At 57.3% G+C, this 17,578-nt stretch overlaps 2 protein-coding genes across 2 annotated transcripts; both read right to left on the minus strand.

The window, feature by feature from the left end:
- Window positions 1-2,668: 2,668 nt before the first annotated feature.
- On the minus strand, window positions 2,669-9,304 carry SMO (smoothened, frizzled class receptor; the record flags this gene model as incomplete). The annotated part of the gene is made up of 12 exons (XM_082043344.1): window positions 2,669-4,320; window positions 4,476-4,610; window positions 4,700-4,848; window positions 5,055-5,240; window positions 5,434-5,542; window positions 5,755-5,847; window positions 5,932-6,055; window positions 6,160-6,379; window positions 6,557-6,729; window positions 6,807-7,016; window positions 7,865-8,070; window positions 9,046-9,304. The coding sequence occupies 12 exons, from the start codon at window positions 9,302-9,304 to the stop codon at window positions 3,782-3,784; spliced, it is 2,403 nt and encodes an 800-aa protein (XP_081899470.1). The 3' UTR covers window positions 2,669-3,781.
- Window positions 9,305-13,465: 4,161 nt separating this feature from the next.
- TSPAN33 (tetraspanin 33) lies at window positions 13,466-17,578 on the minus strand. The gene is made up of 8 exons (XM_082043343.1): window positions 17,367-17,578; window positions 15,675-15,732; window positions 15,358-15,485; window positions 15,176-15,250; window positions 14,991-15,086; window positions 14,554-14,682; window positions 13,896-14,057; window positions 13,466-13,603 (listed from the first exon to the last, which is right to left on the minus strand). Exons 1-8 carry the CDS (start codon window positions 17,469-17,471, stop codon window positions 13,502-13,504), a joined length of 855 nt encoding a protein of 284 aa, XP_081899469.1. The 5' UTR covers window positions 17,472-17,578; the 3' UTR covers window positions 13,466-13,501.

A 17,578-nucleotide genomic window follows, 5' to 3' on the forward strand; every position in this document is an offset into this window, starting at 1 on the left:
CCGTGCCCTGGAGAGCGGCTGGTGATCCAAGCGCCTGCCTGACAGGAGATCGAGCTGGTTGCGGGGTCAGCAGAGCCCAAACCACATTCACAGTCTGGATTTGCCCGTTCCTGTGATGTTTAGTCCTAAAAGCCGCGCTGGAAGGTGGAGCCGGCAGCCAGGTACGTGCTGGGGTGAGTGGCGGCAGCCGGGAGGGCCCACACGAAGCGTGTTCACCTCCATGAACAGGGACGGAACAGCCTTCCAGACACCATGAATGGAAAAAAAGAGATTTATATGGAAGTTTTTCAATTCTCTAGGAGTCTAATACCCTCCTGTAAGCTGACAGACAGACACAGTCGTCATCTTGCCATGATACATACAATTCCAAACTAGAAATCAATACCACCCTATAATAACCCCTCTGATTGTACCTCCTGTACTACAGATATGAAGTTCAGATGATTCAGCCCGTCCCCGCCTAATGGCATTTGGACATTTGATACGATAAATCCGATTTTACTGCAGCTATTGATTTGTTCTGGCCACGTCCCCGCGACTGGCCTCGCGCTATCGTGGTTCTTCATTCATTTAATTATGGTAAAAGCAACCAGACGCCCAGATAGCGCCGACATTTGTCCCCTGGGGTGAGCGGTTCAATAGATTCAAAGCCAATATTATCCGGATTCCTCGAAACCTCCCTGCCTTGCCCAGATGAACGTTTTTGGGGGTGATTGGAGAGACGTGTGACCCTCCACCTTTTTATCTCCTCCCCAAGCCAGTTAAATGCAGGACAGCAGGGACAGGGGCGCCTGCGTATCAGAAATTCCTCTCCCTGTGCTCAATTTTCACAAAATCTTTGCGATATTATCTACAAATATGCAGCCTGAGAGACAGACAGACAGACCCGTGCAATCCTATGAGCCTCGTTTCCTTAGGAAATCCGTTTAAAATAATACCTGGAAGGTAATTAAAAGCTGTTTCCCCACGGGAGGGCAGGCGGGGGGAAGCGGAAAAGGCTCATGTCAAGTGGAGCCTGAAATATTGCTCCTCACCAAAAGGGAAAAGAATAATAAGTAAGAGGATGGTATTTCCGTGTGAGCATTTGAGCTCTTCCCTTTCTTTCCTGAGGATACTCGGTAGGGAAATTAATTGGGTTTTGCCAGCCGAGGAGCTGAGTGGGTGACACTTGCGTCACCAAAGGGAGATTTGTCCCTCAGGGCTTTATAACCTGGTGCTGAAGGAGTTGGAGGGAAAAGATGCTCTTGGGGAAAGGCTGAGGGGACACGGCGGGGGGAGCAGGATTGTCCCGAATCTCAGCACGACGGTGCTGAGGACCCTGTTTGGCTTTGTCCCTGTCCCTAATAAACTGTCCCCGCTCTGTCACACACGTGAGCGCGGCTGCGGGTAACCGCACGGCTTTCGCTGCTCAAATCCGTGGTTTCCTGGCTGTGGTTTTGCAGGCAGCTGCTGCACTACCCGTGTCCCCATGTCCCCGTGTCCCTGTGTCCCCGTCCCATGCCCAGAGGAAAATCCCCTGGAGATGAAACTGGTGGGAGAGGTGAAGCAAAGGCACCTCCCCACCTTCTTATTCCTAATTCTTATTCTCAATTCTTATTCTGATTTCCCTGCAGACCCTGACCCTGAGCAGCACACGGCACCACGAGCGCCCACGCTGGTGAGTGGTGACACTTCTGGGTGTCCTGGGTTCTCCTGCCCGGTGCCAGGGCAGGGTGCTCCGGGCAGAGAATTTGCGCTGAATTTATCCCGTGACGGGCGTTTCATCCCTTTTTACCAGGAGGTTTTAATCATAACCCCGTTTCAATGGTGGGGTTTGGTGGTTGCTTCTCATTTTTCCCACTAGAGCAAAGCGCTGGTTCCACCTTGAGCTCCTCGGGAGGGAGACGAGGTGTTTCCAGGATAAATCCTTTTGTCTTCCTTAAAAATTGGGGGGTTTGTCCCCATGTGCCAAATCAAAGGGAGAAAGCAAAAGGGATGTGACAGGCTCAGAATGTCTCCTGTCATTTCCAAAATTAAATATTTAGGTTTTTGTTGCAAAATAACGTATCATTTAGGATCAGCTGCTTCAGGGGATTTTTCTTTTAGAAGCAGCAGCCCACAAAAATAAAATAAAGACGGATAAACATTTCGTTTCACCCCAGACGAACCAGCCTTTACTCCACCTGCAGCGGAGGGAGGTGGGTGCATCCTACTCACCAAAAACCAGCAGGAAAATGCGATTTTCACCAGCCAATTCCACCCAAATTTCAGAGGATACGTAACCAAGCGCCCGTGCGCCTCGCTCCCCAGCGAAATAAAACAGAACGCTTTCCAAATCGTCATCCGCACAGCGCATCGTCCCCAAAATAGGGGGCCACCCCACAGCGGGTTTGGGGATATTTAGCCCCGTAGTGCCATCTGCTGGCAATGGGCCCCCCCAGACACCCCCACTTTGCTGCCAAAACCCATTAAATGTCCCCCAAACAGTTCCCATAGCACCCCCAGACATTTCTGTCCCCTCACACCTGCGCTCTGCAGGTCAAACGGCCGGGATGAGGTTTTAAGGCAGTTTTTTAAAGCAGTTTAAAGCGGTTTTAAAGCAGTTGGAGCCCTTTTACGAGAAAGGACAATACCTCCCGATGTTTCCCCACGCTTGATACCTCCCCAAAAAGCCCGGGGCAGCCGCTGGCAACGGAAACTTAGCAAATTTAATACTGATGCAGGACAATTTTCCTTTATACAGCAAAAATTAACCCGTGGTTGTCACCGGGATAGCAGGAGAGCCAGAAGCCTACCGGGATTTAATAGACACGTATAGAGGGATAACGGGCAGATAAAACCCAGCAGGGACTGGAGTAACTCCTGCCTCAGGGTTCAGCTGGATTCACTGTAATTCGGGGTTATTTTTTCTTAATAAAAATTATAAAAAGCTTTACTCCAAGGGTTGTTGCACCCAGACAGCAAAGGTGACCCTGGTTCGCCTTGTGCACCCCAAGTTTTTAAAGTTTGATTATTGTTTTGCATCGTGGCTCAGGGAGCACATGTCTTTCTGACCGTCATCCCACCAACCCGCCTTTTTGGGTCTGGTTCAGCTCTCTGGGGAGCTGGGAGGCACTTTGGGAGCCCTGAAAAAATACGGGTGTACCCAGAAAAACGGGTGCACCCCGGGAATGCCGGTGCCACCCCTGTGCCGGGGGGGTCGGCTCATCCCGCTCTCGGCCGCAGCCCCCGCGCGGAGGCCGTGCCCGGCCGGCACGTCTCGGCGTATCACACAAAGATTTAAAACTTAAAAATAAAAAACCCCTATTGGCACAAGTGTTTGGAAGCTCTACGTACCGTCTAGCCGTGTGGGGGGGGGAGGGGGTGAGTGAGGGGTGCCAGCAGGTCCCAGCACCCCAAAACGTGGGACAAAGCTCAAAATCTACCCTGAGCTGCGCTCGCCCGCTGTCCCGGGGGAGCCACCCGCTCCTGTCGGTGGCAAAAGCAGCGGCCCCCTTGTCCTTAACTCCCTGCAGGACCTGGGTGGGGTTTGTTCCACCAACACCCTGTTTCTCTTCTCCCAGTGATGCCAGGGGGGACCCCAAAACCTTTCTACCAACAGTCTGGAACGTGCATCGAGTCTGTCCGGGTGATGTGGGGAGAAACGCTGTCCTCTGAGGGGAGAAATCAGCCGTGGCTGGGCCGGAGAGACACTGGGGACTGGTCCCAGCGGGACAGGGTGGCGTTCGGTGTCCCCTTGTGTGGGACGAGGCTTCGGGTCTCACCCCAGGTGTCCCCGTCCCCTCGTAACGTCCTGGCGAGCTTAAAAGTCCGAGTCGGCGTCCAGCAGCTCGGCATCCACCAGGTTGGTCCGCGAGTGGATGGGGGCCAAGCCAGCCCGTCGGCCTGGAGTCCGCACACCCCCTCGGCCGTGGGGCAGGGGCGCTGGGTCAGGGGGCCAGCGGGGACCCCCATTGTGCTGCCGGTGCCCGCTGCTGGGGCCGGGGTGCTCCTCCTCCGGGGACCCGCTCTCGGGGCAGAAGGGGTTGCTGATGAGGTGGAAGACGTTGGCTCTGCGGCGGCCGTCCCACGGTTCCCTGGCGAAGGTGGCTTCAGGCTGGCAGGGCCCCGGAGGGACATCGGGGACAAAGGCCACCAGGCAGGGCTGGGGGGGCAGGCGGGGCAGCCGAGGGATGGTGCTGGGGGCCAGGGGGGCTGCGGGGTCCCCAAGGCAGCGCTCGGGGCTCGGGCACACCTCTTTCTTCTTCTTCCTCCGTTTCTTCTTGCGGCCACTGCGCTTCTGCAGCTCGGGGGAGACGTCGGCCTCCACCACCCAGAGGTTGGCCCGCTCCTCCGGTGGCACTGAGGGACACGGGACAGGGCGGGTGAGGGGGGCCGCATCCTGCCCTGCACCCCCGCCAGCGCCAGCCCCCTGGCTGTGCCTCCCCACACATCCCCAATACCCCTCAGCCTGGCTCGTCCCCCCCGAGGTGCCCACATGGTCCCCAAAGACTTGCCAGGTGTCGCCACAGGTGTCACGGAGATGTCCTGGGGCAGGATGGCTCCTCTCCTGGCCACCATCTTGGTGACATGCTGGGCCCAGGCCGAGGACACATCAGCCGACGGCTCGTTGATGTCAAACGCTAACCCGGCTGCAACAACAACGATGGAGCCTGGTCAAAGGGGGGACGTGGGGACATCAGGGTGCTGCAGAGGTGACCCCTGTCCCGCAGGCACGTACCCACGGGGCCGTCGTGTGACACGGTGCGCATGCTGAAGGACAACTCCTGGCCCGGGTCGCGCAGCAGCTCCTTGCGCTTGGAGAAGGCTTTTGCGATCATCTTGCTCTTCTTGATCCTCTTGGGCTGGTCATCACTCTGCCCCGTCAGCCTGGGGACATGGCAGGTCAGAGCAGGGGCACAGCGTGGCACAGGGGACACCCGGGACACACAATCCCTTTCCAAAACCGATCTACTGCAAGCCCGTAACTCATTGAGCTGATGGGCAAGAACCTGGGGACAACCTCCAACATCTCGGGATGTTGGACGCGGCAGGAAGGGTGACACAGAACTGGAGTGACATCCCTGGGGTCTCACCTGCACCAGGTGCGTTTCCAGATGAGGAGGGTGGCCTTGGTCCAGACCCAGGTGCTCATGGAGATGCCGGTGCCGAACATGGCGAAGAGGTTGATCTTCTCCACAAGCAGACTCGGACGGTTCTTGATCTCACAGTCCGGGATGGGCTTGTTGGTCTGCGTGGCAATGGTCACATTGGCCTCACACCTGTCGGGACAGAGGCAGGATGGTGCCCCTGAGCAGGGGGACACACAACACCCCGTGATGGGGCTGACATGTGGTGGCAACGCTGGTGGGGGACATGGGGCTCTCCGCTCTGCAACAACCCCTGCTGAACGTGAGATGCTGGGATGTCACCAGCGTGCCCCCCGCCCTCCTGTCCCCACCCTGTCCCACTCACAGGACGTATTCCCGGAAGCTGCGCTCCCACTCTGCCTGGTTGAAGAAGTCGTAGAAGTGGCAGCCAAAGGTGATGAAGACGAAGCCAAAGGCCAAGAAGCCGAAGATGCCTGGAAGAAAAGTGGGACATCCCTGGTTTAGCCAGACCCCAGTGACACCAGGACAAAGATACTGCACTGGGGCTGTGCCACTGTCACTATACTTTGTCCCCCACTGCAGCCACCCCTGAGAAGGTGAGATGGGACTTTCTGGGTTCAGGGGACAAAATATCCCCAATCCCACCCCAATTCCAAAGGGAGCGGTGCCGATCGAGCCCGCTCACCCAGCCGCAGCATGGTCTCGTTGATCTTGCTGGCCGCCTTCTCGCTCAGCAGCCCAGGGTGGTTGCTTTTGATGGAGAAGAGCGTCATGACCCCTGTGGTGGAGGGATGGGGTGGTCAGGGTGGGTTGGGGACACCACGGTACCTGTGTCCCCAGGCCAGGGAGAGCCCACACCTACCCTGGATGAGGAAATAGCCGCCCACGATGAGGACGAGCCCTATGGGCGCCAGCACAAAGCCGGCCCGGTAGCGGTAGTTCTTGTACCCCACAAAGCAGATGCCGCTGACGGAGTCACCATCCACCTGGCAGAGTTGGGGACAGAGGGGTCAGCTGGCTGCAGCCACCCCTCCCCACACACGTCACCCTGGCAGGGAACCACCAGGACATGGGCCGGTGACCCCGTTACCTGTGCCACGGCCAGGATGGCCACGGTGAGGACGAAGGGGATGGACCAGGTGATGAGGTGGAAGTAGGAGGTCTTGCCCAGCAGCGGCTGGTAGGTGGTGCCCAGCGCCTTGAAGGACGTGTGCCAGGCGTAGGTCAGCATGACGAACCAGATGACACCCGACATCAGCGAGTAGTACACGATGACAAAGATGATGACGCAGGAGAGCGTCTCGTTGGAGCTACGGGAGGACACCAGACAGGAGTGTCACCAACCTCCATGAGAGGACACCAGGAGGAAGAAGATCTCTCCTACCACAAGAGTAGAGCATCCTCCACGCTCCCAAGAGCCCTCCATGATACTGGGGACACCTCTTGGCATGAGGCCGTGGTGGGATGGGGACAAAGGTGACACGTACGTGGGTTCCCCCAGCCGCATGGTGCCATCGGCCCGGCACACGATCTCATCGCGGGCACCGTCCATGAACTGCGCCAACCAGCCGATGCTGCCCACGAAGAAGCAGGCGTTGATGTAGAAGAGGATGACAGCGGGGTAGCGGTTGGAGTTCCTCCAGTCAGCGACAAATGTGGCCTGGTGCGGGAGAAAGGGACACCTTGGTGCCCAGTCCTCTTTTGGGGACACCTCCCCATGTCCCTCTCGTGTCTCACCAAGGTGAAGAAGGTGCAGAAGATGGTGACGGAGCTGAAGGCGGCGATGTAGACGTGCATCTCGCGGTGCTCCTTCTCAGTGAAGAGCGGGTTCTGGCACTGGATGCCACAACCCTCCACGTCCTCGTACCAGCTCTTGGGGTTGTCTGTCCGCACCAGCGGCGCCTCGCACTGCCCCGAGCTGTTGAACTTGATGTTCTGCACCTCGTTCTGCCGGAGGAGAAGAGAAGTTGTGAGGAGGAGGAGGAGGAGACACCCCCATAGCCAAAGGTTGACATTGGTCCCCCACGGCAGGCTGGGGACAGCCAGTGTGTCCCCGCTCCTGCTGCCCCGTGGGGATTTGGAGCTCCTGGGACCTGCTGGAAAGCAGCTCTGCAGAGAAGGACTTGGGAGTTCTGGTCAGCGACAGGTTGACCGTGAGACACCACTGTGCCCTTGTGGCCAAGAGGCCAACAGTCCCTGGGGTGTGTTAGGAAAAGTGTGACCAGCAGGTCAGCGAGGTTGTTCCTCCCCCTCTGCTCTGCCCTGGGGAGGCCACATCTGGAGTTTGGTGTCCAGCTCTGGGCTCCCCAGTTTAAGAAGGACAAAGAATTACTGGAGGGAGTCCAGCAGTGGGACACAAAGATGCTGAGGGGTCTGGAGCATCTTTGTGATGAGGAGAGACTGAGAGAGCTGGGGCTGCTGAGCTGGAGAAGAGAAGCTGAGAGGGATGTGATCAATGGGATCAATATCTCAGGGTGGGTGTCAGAGGATGGACCAGACTCTGTTCAGTGGTGCCCAAGGCCAGGGTGAGGGGCAACGGGCACAGACTGAAACACAGGAGGGTCCATTGGAACACGAGGAGAAACTTCTTTGCTGGGAGGTGCCAGAACCTGGCCCAGGCTGCCCAGAGCAGGTGTGGAGTCTCCTCCTCTGAGACATTCAGACCCCCTGGACCGACCGGTGTGATCTGCTCTGTGACCCTGCGTGAGCAGGTGGGTTGGACTGGATGATCTCCAGAGATCCCTTCAACCCCAACCATCCTGCGATTCCGTGTCCCCCCCAGTGTCCCCCCGTACCGGGCATCCCTCGGGGAAGCGGTCGGTGGTGCACTTGAGGAAGTCGGGCCAGCCGCGCTCGCGCTCCACGATGGTGCAGGGCGCACGGGTGGCCTGGCACAGGGTCTGGCTGGGCAGCTCCACCTGCCCGTCCTCACACTTGGGCATGTAGACGGCGCAGAGCAGCGGCTGGATGACGTCCCAGCAGCGCGGGGCGTTGCGCAGGCCTGCGGGGACAGCGGTGTCACCCCCCGGCTGCGTGGGGACACAGGGCAGACCCCGCTGTGGGCAGCACCGGCACCGTCTGCCCCTGCAACTGGGCACATGTGGCACCCAGACCCCCCTATAGCACCTCTGGGGTGTGATGTCCACCCCCAGGGCCCGGCTATACTGCTCCCCCTCTATACTGTACCCTGTCCCCCTCTATACTGTACCCATCCCCAGCCCATTACTACAGCTTTCTATACTGTATCGATCCCCAGGCCCCTGCTGTCCAGTTTTCTATACTGTATTCATCTCCAGTCCCTTACTATAGTTTTCTATACTGTATCCATCCCTGTTCCCTTACTATACAGTTTTCTATGCTGTACCTTCCGCCAGTCACTTACTATACAGTTTTCTATACTGTACCCATTCCAAATCCCTTACTATACTGTTTTCTATACTGTACCCTCCCCCAGTGCCTTACTATACAGTTTTCTATACTGTATTGATCCCCAGTTCCTTACTACATAGTTTTCTGTACTGTACTGACCCCCAGTTCCTTACTATACAGTTTTCTCTACTGTACCCACCCTCAGGCCCTTACTATACAGTTTTCTATACTGCACCCATCCGTAATCCTTTACTATACAGTTTTCTCTACTGTATCGATCCCCAGTTCCTCACTATACAGTTTTCTGTACTGTACTGAGCCCCAGTCCCTTACCATAGAGTTTCCTATAGTGTACCCACCCCCAGGCCCTTACTAGATAGTTTTCTATACTGTACCCATCCCTAATCCCTTACTACACAGTTTCCTCTACTGTATCGATCCCCAGTTCATTACTATACAGTTTTCTATACTGTCCCCACCCCCAGGCCCTTACTATACAGTTTTGCATGCCGTACCCACCCCGTCCCCCTCTATAATGCCCCAGCCCCCCCGTCCCGGGCCTTTCCCGAACTCCTGTGCCCCCTCCCCGCTCCCCCCCGGGCCGTACCGGACCAGAGCAGCAGTTTTCCGTGCGCCTCCTCCTGCGAAGCCGAATCGGTCGCCAGCAACGTGGAGGTGGCGGCGTAAGGCAGCGCGGAGCCCAGGCAGGCGCCGTAGCGGAGCCGCTCGCAGGACGCGGGGCGGCGGCAGCGCTCGGGAACGGCCGAGGCGTTGAGGAGCGGGGCGGCGGGGCAGCGGCGGCCGCCCAGGGCCAGCGCCATCCCCAGCGCCAGCGCCCACCGCCACCCGCCGCCCTGCAGCGCCATCCCGCTCCCGGCGCTAGGCGGGCGGCCCGGCCCCGGCCCCGGCCATGCCCCGACGGCCCTTTGTTGAGCTCGCCGAGGAGCGGAGCGGGGCCGCTTCCCCGCCTTCTCCTCCTCCTCTTCTCCTTCTTCTTCTTCTCCCCCCCCCTCCTCCTCCTCCCTCAGCGCGGCCCGGCCCCGCGCCCCCCGCCGGGGCGGGCTGAGGAGACGCGGCGCGGGGAGAGGGGGGGGCAGCCCTTCGCTGAGGAGAAAAGTAGCTTTTTGTGAGGAAAAAGTTACTTTTTTTCGAGCGGGCAGGGAGGGGACGAGTTCTTGAGGAGGAAAGTGGGGGTTTTGAGGAGAAAAGTGGAGGTTTTGAGGAGAAAAGTCGGGGAGTTGAGAAGGAAAAGGGGATCACACGCTCCTGAGGAGAAAAGTAGCTTTTTGTGAGGAAAAAGTTACTTTTTTTTCGAGTGGGCAGGGAGGGGACGAGTTCTTGAGGAGGAAAGTGGGGGTTTTGAGGAGAAAAGTGGAGGTTTTGAGGAGAAAAGTCGGGGTGTAAAAGGGGGAGTTGAGAAGGAAAAGGGGATGGCTCGCTCCTGAGGAGAAAAGTAGCTTTTTGTGACGAAAAAGTTACTTTTTTTCGAGCGGGCAGGGAGGGGACGAGTTCTTGAGGAGGAAAGTGAGGGTTTTGAGGAGAAAAGTGGAGGTTTTGAGGAGAAAAGTCGGGGTGTAAAGGGGGAGTTGAGAAGGAAAAGGGGATAGCTCGCTCCTGAGGAGAAAAGTAGCTTTTTGTGAGGAAAAAGTTCCTTTTTTTCGAGCGGGCAGGGAGGGGACGAGTTCTTGAGGAGGAAAGTGGGGGTTTTGAGGAGAAAAGTGGAGGTTTTGAGGAGAAAAGTCGGGGTGTAAAAGGGGGAGTTGAGAAGGAAAAGGGGATAGCTCGCTCCTGAGGAGAAAAGTAGCTTTTTGTGAGGAAAAAGTTCCTTTTTTTCGAGCGGGCAGGGAGGGGATGAGTTTTAGAGAAGGGAAGTGGGGGGTTTGCGGAGAAAAGTTGGGGTTTTGAGGAGAAAAGTCGCGGTTTTAAGCAGAAAAGTGGGGATTTTGAGGAGGAAAGGGGGCTCACACGCTCCTGAGGAGAAAAGTAGCTTTTTGTGACGAAAAAGTTACTTTTTTTCGAGCGGGCAGGGAGGGGATGAGTTTTTGAGGAGGGAAGTGGGGGGTTTTGAGGAGAAAGTGGGGGTTTTGAGCAGAAAAGTGGGGGTTTTGAGGAGGAAAAGGGGAGGTAACAAGGAAAGGGGATAGCTCGCTCCTGAGGAGAAAAGTAGCTTTTTGTGAGGAAAAAGTTACTTTTTTTCGAGCGGGCAGGAAGGGGTTGAGTTTTTGAGGAGAAAGTCGGGGTTTTGAGGAGAAAAGTTGGGGTTTGGGGAGGAAAGGGGGGGGATTGAGGAGTGTTATCCCGAAGGGGGGGGCTGCTGGAGGAGGGGAAAAGTTGTTTTTGGGGGGGAAAATGTTGGGTTTGTGAAGGGAAAGTTGGTTTTGGGGAGGGAGAAGTGGCTTTTGGGAGGGGAAATGATGCTTTGGAAAGGGGAGGAGCCGCGTTTTTGGAGGAGAAAGGTTGTTTTTTTCAGACAGAAGTTGGATTTGAGGGGGGAGATTGGAGAGATTTGCGGGGGGAAAGTGGCTTTTTGGGGGAGAGGAGTCGGATTTGGGGAGAATAAAAGTTCTTGTGGGGAGCAAAAAATTACTTTTCGGGGGGAAAATTGCTTTTTGAGCAGAGAAGTTCCTTTTCTTGGAGGAAAAAGGTTGGGATGTAGGGAGATAAATCACTTTTAGGGAAAGTTGGATGGGGGCAAGTCACTTTTTTGCAGGAGGAAAGTTACTTTTTGGGAAGGAAGAGTCGCTTTTCGGGTGAGAAAAGTGGCTTTTGGGGAAGAGAAGTGAATTTATGGGAACCAAAGTTGCTTTTTGGGAACAAAAGGCACTTTATTGGGAGAGAGAAGTGTGTTTTTTAGGAGAGAGAAGTTTCTTTTGGAGGAGGAAAAGTTGATTTTTGGAGGAGAAAAGTTGCATTTGGGGAAGAGAAGCCACTTTTGGGAGGAAAAAGTCATTTTGGGGGGACAAAAAGTACTTTATTGGGAGAGAAAATTTATATTTGGCAATAAAAGTCACTTATTTGGGAAGTTATTTTTAGGGGAAGAGAAGTCACTTTTGGGGGGAAAGTTGCTTTTTGGGGGGTAAAAGTCACTTTTTTGAGGGGTAACTTTTGGGGGGACAAAACTTTTAGGGCGGGGAGAAGTTGTTTCTTGGGCACCATAGTCACTTCTAGGGGGAGAAAAGTTGCTTTTTTGCAAAGAAGAGTTATTTCTTTAAGGAGAAAAGTTACTTGTTTTGAGGGGGAGTTACTTTTGGAGGAGGGGAGTTTACTGTGGGGTGACGAAAGTTACTTCTGAAGGGAGAAAAGTTGCTTTTCAGTCACTTTTGGGGGGAGAAGCTGCTCTTGGGAGAGAACTTTCTTTTTGGGGGAGAAGTAGACGTTTGGAGGAGAAGTTTTGGGGAGAAAAGTAATTTGGGAGGAGGAAAAATAACTTACTAGGGGGAGATTTATTTAGCGGAGTGAGTGCTTTTGGGGTGAGAAATTCCTCTTTGGGGTGAGGAGTCACATTTGGGGAGGTGAAGTTGCTTTTTGGGGAAAAAGAAACATTTTGGGGGGGAGAGCTGTTGTTTTTTGGGGTGGGACTTTTCTGAAGTTGTATTTTAGGGGAAGAAATATTTGGGGAGGGAGGGGAAAAAGTCACTTTTTGGGGCACAGAGGGGACAGTTTGGGGTAGTTTTCCCAGAGTACCCAGCCCGGGGATGCTGGAGGGGACCGGGGACAGCCAGGGTCACCTTGGTCCCCAACAACCCTTTCCCCCTCTGGCCAAAAGCTGGATGGGGGGGACCAAAATCAGCAGAAGGAGGTTTCCCCGGTGCCTCCCGGCCGCACACAAAGAGCCGGCGCTGGGCCACGTCCCGACTCCCTCCGCGGCGGGGGGACCACCCAGCCCGAGGAGGAAAAAAATCCTCCACCCACAATTTGCGACAGCTCCGAAAAGCGGCAGCGAGCCCGGGACCTGCAATGCTGGGGGGCAGCGGTGCTCCCCCCCCCCCCAGCTCAGGGCACCCCAAAATCTTGTAGACTCTTTCCTGGGGTGGAATTCAGGTCCCCCGCCTTGCCCAAAGTCACCCCAGAGCAGGGCAGAGAACACCCCTCCAAATTTTCCTTGCTGGGGGGTTCTCTGTCTACCAGCTGGTTGTGCTGCCCCTTTCCCCCATTTTTTTGGAGGCCCCCCAGCACTGTGCTGTTGAGATGGGGGGGGCACTGCACGAGAAGGGGCTGGATTTGACGCTGTCCCCACCGAGCCATGGCATTGCCCCCCATGATGTTGGCCCCCCCCCGCTGATTAAGCAGCCCCCTCACTATGCAGCAGGGACCACAGGGTCCAGCCTTATCTCTCTTTATTCTCCATGAAAGCAAAGGGAAATCTCATGACACTGTCCCCACATGAGAGGGGACAGCATCTGTCCCTCCCTCCACACGGAGCTCAGCACCCTGTGGAGGGGTTCGAGCCCCCCAAGGCAGAGATGGGACCCCCACCCTCAGATAATGTGGGGTCCTCACCTTCCTGTTCCTTCTTCCAGGGTGGACATGCCAGCAATGGCTCCAGAAGTGTCTGTCCCCACCAGGCAGGGGCTGCAGTGCCCATGGACAGGGGGCAGGTCCCCAATTCGGAGCCAGCCCAGCCTCGGGTGAAGGCAGCTCAGTGCATGGATGAGGAGAGGACGGACAGATGGACGGACACCCACCTACAGCACAAGAGATGGGAAGCGTGTCCAAGTGCAAACCTGCTTCGCGCACAACCTGCGCACCAGCTCTCAGTCCTCCAGGACAGACAGACAGACAGCAGTTCCCGGGGTGGCTCAGTCCGCCAGGCAGCACGGCACAGCCCAGCTCTCGCACCGGCTGCCAAAGCCACAAAGTCCCCGTGCGTCCCACTCCACAGGAGGGCAGCCACCACCACACACGGATTCAGGCAGCTATAGTCCCGCTCCAGCCTCCCTCTTCTCCAGCAAAGGCCCTCCAGCCCTTCCCACAGATCCGGGGTTTGGCAAAACCATCACTGAAGTCCCAGCTCCTCCTGTGCCACAGGGATGGACACCGGCGCTGCCGCAATGTGCCGGGGCTCAGTACCAAGGGTCTGCCCGGTGTTGCTGGTTGTAGAACTGCAGCTTGATTTGGTCTCTGATCTGGTTGATGAGGATCTGAGCCAGCAGGATGCCCACCAGCTGCAAGAGAGGGGAGGAAGAGGAAGAAGAGGAAAGGAAGAGGAAGAGAAGGAAAGGAGGGTGCTGAGGGACACCAGGCAGCATCACCCCCACCATCCTACAAGTGGTTTACACATCTCCAGGCGACAATGTGCCTAATATTTACACCGCACCCCAAATCCTGCCCTGACTGCCCCGGGGTTACAATGAGACTCATCATTAAGGCATCTCCCAGATGACACAGCGAGCAAAGCAGAGCTGCAGGACGGTCCCTTCAACCCCCTCAGTCCCCAGGGGACACAGCCCTGGTTACCTGGGGGACAGCCAGCCCCAGAGCGATGCCCCCCAGCAGGAAGAGGTTGCTGTGGATCCAGTTGACCAGCTTGTCGATGCAGCCGTTGGTGTAGATGAAGGCACTGGCCTCCAGGTAGCTCATGGCCTGCATGCCCTGCCCGCACATGGTGTTGATGACAGCCTGGGACAAGGGGGGGACAGGACACAGAGAGGCTGGTGACAAAATACACCAGGCTGAGGGGCGAGGGGGTCCCCACCTCTTGGGGGGCAGCTGTGGGGCAACAGGAGCCCTGCCTTTGGCACCATTCAGGGTGTCCCCTTCCTTTGGGCCAACCCATGCTTGGTGTCCCCAGACCCATCCATCCTGCGCTGGGCTCCCTGAACACCCCCAGCACCCAAAAGGGACAATACCTGGGTGGGGGATTGCCAAGGGTCCCTGCCTGCCTGCAAAAAGCCCCCCCCACTGTCCCATGAAGAGGGAATTCACCCCAACCCCGCTGCAGCACCGCCAGCTAGGGTTCCTCAAACCCAGAGGGTGGTGTAGGGTTCTATACATTGCCAGTGGTGGGTCCCCTCTCTTGGGGAGGGAACTCCAGGCTCAGCCCAGCCCCGAGGAAGAGGGTGCAGAGTGTGGGTCACCTGAGGACACCTGGTGTCCCCAAGGACGCCGTCCTCACCTCGCCGTCATCCCGCAGGCAGCAGGAGAAGGGCACAGAGCAGCGCTCGCGGCTGGGGTTGGTGGTAGTGCAGTTGAAGTACATGTTCTGCGACCAGTCCTTGTAGGAGACACCCCCGCAGCAGCTGAACTGTGGGGAAGGGGACAGGGCGCTCAGTGTGGACCCTGGTCCCGCGGCAAGGGGGTGACAGGGGTGGTGTGACAATGGGACACAGGACCGCGGACTTCATGACCAGCGAGCGACAGCCATTTCCACTCTCCCCCTTTTTCTTTCCCCAACCAGGGCATCACCACAAACGTCAAATCCTGGAGGAGCCACCCAGCGTCCGCAACCTGGGGGACCCCACGGCTTTAAAGCAAGACCCAAGGTTCCCCAAGCCTGACCCACACGTCCTTGTCCAACAGAGGAGATCCTGGCCCCCTGTGTCAACCCCACACCTCCTTCTGCCCAAAGTCGATGAGGTTCTGCAGGTCAAGGTCATCCCGGTAATGCACGATGGCACCGTTGATGATCTCGCTGACCTTCCCACGAGCCTGCGGAGTGGGACATCAACGAGGTTGTCACCCAACAGGACAGGCTGGGGGTCATCCAGCCCCCCACTGCTCTCCCCCTACAGCGATACCTTATCAGAGAAAACGAAGCCCAGCACGCCGGCTGCCAGCTGCAGGAGGAAGATGATGGTCAGGCAGATGGAGAACTGTGGGAGAGAGGAAGGTGATGGCGGGGCGGGCCACAGCAGAGACACCGTGGTCCCACATGGTTGGGGGGACACCCCAAAGGGACCCGCCGTCCCCGAGGACTCACCGTCTGCAGCAGACAGATGTTCTCCCGCAAGGAGCCGACGCAGCCGCAGAAGGTGATAAGGAAGGTGAGGACGCCCACCACGACCAGCAAGATGGCAGGGTCCACCGCCAGGCAGGCCATCGCCGCCTCTGCCGCAGCGAGTGTCACCGGCAGCCCCCCAGCACCCCACATCCCCGGGGGGACAGGGCAGCCCGCACCATCACCCCCTCATGGGCACCCCCACTGTGGTGCCAGCTCAGGATCGATCCCACTCTCCCCCAGCCAGGCTGGGGGGTGTGACACTCACTGTGTCCCCCGCCCAGGTCCCCCAACCTCACCTGCGTGCTTCAGCAGCCGCGCGTAGACCCCCACCGCCACCATCACCATCGAGATCATCTGCAGAGCGGGATGGGGGGAGAAACTGTGACCCCCCGCTTCCCACTCGGGGCGTCCCAGTATCACAATATCACAGTATGTTTGGGATTGGAAGGGACCTCAAAAGCTCATCCAGTCCAATCCCCCTGCTGGAGCAGGAACACCCAGGTGAGGTTGCACAGGAACATGTCCAGGCGGGTTTGAATGTCTCCAGAGAAGGAGACTCCACAACCCCCCTGGGCAGCCTGTTCCAGGCTCTGTCACCCTCACTGAGAAGAAGTTTCTTCTCAAATTTAAGTGGAACCTCTTGTGTTCCAGCTTGATCCCATTACCCCTTGTCCTATCATTGTTTGCCACCGAGAAGAGCCTGGCTCCATCCTCCTGACACTCACCCTTTATGTATTTATAAACATTAATAAGGTCCCCGCTCAGTCTCCTCTTCTCCAAACTAAAGAGCCCCAGCTCCCTCAGCCTTTCTTCATAAGGGAGATGCTCCACTCCCTTAACCATCTTTGTTGCCCTACGCTGGACCCTCTCCAGCAGTTCCCTGTCCTTGAATTGAGGGGCCCGGCACCAGAGACAGACCCACTGCCTCAGTTTCCCCTCGTTACCCTTCTACAGAGCCAGGTCATGGTGCTTTAGTGTCACAGGTGGGACAGAGCCCACCGCCAGTGACACCGGCATGTCCCCACCTCTGTCACCCCCGCCCGCAACAGCCCTCCCCCACTGCCGGTGGTTGGACCTGGGGATGCGGATTGTCGGAAACGAGAAACTTCCTCAAAAATGTGATTTTAAATAGGAAACAGCCCTCTAAAAAATTCTGACCCTCAAAAAATACCCAAAGCATTAAAAAAAAAAGTACCCCGCCCAACCATTAAAAAAATTCACCCCCAAACTTTAAAAAATGCTCAAAAACATTAAAGAAAATCCAAAAAGACCCCAAAACATGGGAAATTGTATCTCCCGTGCAGGAGGTGTCCCTGGGGATGGGCTGGGGACAAGAGGGGCTGTGTGTCCCCCCCCATTCTGCAGGGTTGTCACCTGCACAGAGTCAGAATCAGGCCCAGAGGCCATCATTTGGGTGACAATGGCACCTGGTGGGTGGGTCCCCCACATATGTCACCCCCATACTCAGGGGCTCCCAGTGTCCCTGCCCTGGGTGGCAGCAGGGGGACACCCCAAAGGGCTGTGATACCCCAAAGGGTGAGTTTGCGGATGGGAAGCAACAGGTTGGGGGGGGGGACAGGGGACACTCAGGGGTGACACGAGGAGTATGGGTACCCCAAAAGTCTTCAGATATGGGGGCAATAAAGGGGTGTCCCAGTGAGGTCCTGGGGATGATGGGGGTTGTCTGGGGGTCTTGGGAGGGGTCAGGGATGGGGTGTCCCGGGGAACCCCCGGGGATGGGGGCTCCAGGGATGGAGGGGGGGTTCCCAGCATCCGGGGGGTCCCGATGAGCCCCCGGAGGGTGGGGTGGCCCGAGGATGTGAGGTCCCAGTGGGGTCAGGGACGGGGCCAGCCCGGGGTCCCCAGCGAGCCCCTGGGATGGCAGGTTGCCGGTGGGTTTCCGGGCATAGGGGGGCCCCCAGTGTCCCCCCAGGGATGGGGGGGTCGCCGGTGTCCTTCCCGGGGGTGGGGGTCCCGCTGTCACTCACCCAGAAGAGCATGTTGAAGAAGAAGAGCACGTACTTCACCACCGGGCTGACGAAGGAGAAATCGTCCCCATGGGGACCGAGGCCTCCCGCCGCCCGCCTCGCCATGGCCCCGGGCCGAGCTCAGCCGAGCCGAGCTCAGCCGAATGGTGCCGAGCCTGGCCGAACCGAGCCGAGCCCAACCGAGCCGGTCACGGAGTCACCCGACCCCACTT

This window comes from Streptopelia decaocto, assembly GCF_964273445.1.
Source record: "Streptopelia decaocto genome assembly, chromosome: 1".
NCBI classification, from domain to species: domain Eukaryota; kingdom Metazoa; phylum Chordata; class Aves; order Columbiformes; family Columbidae; genus Streptopelia; species Streptopelia decaocto.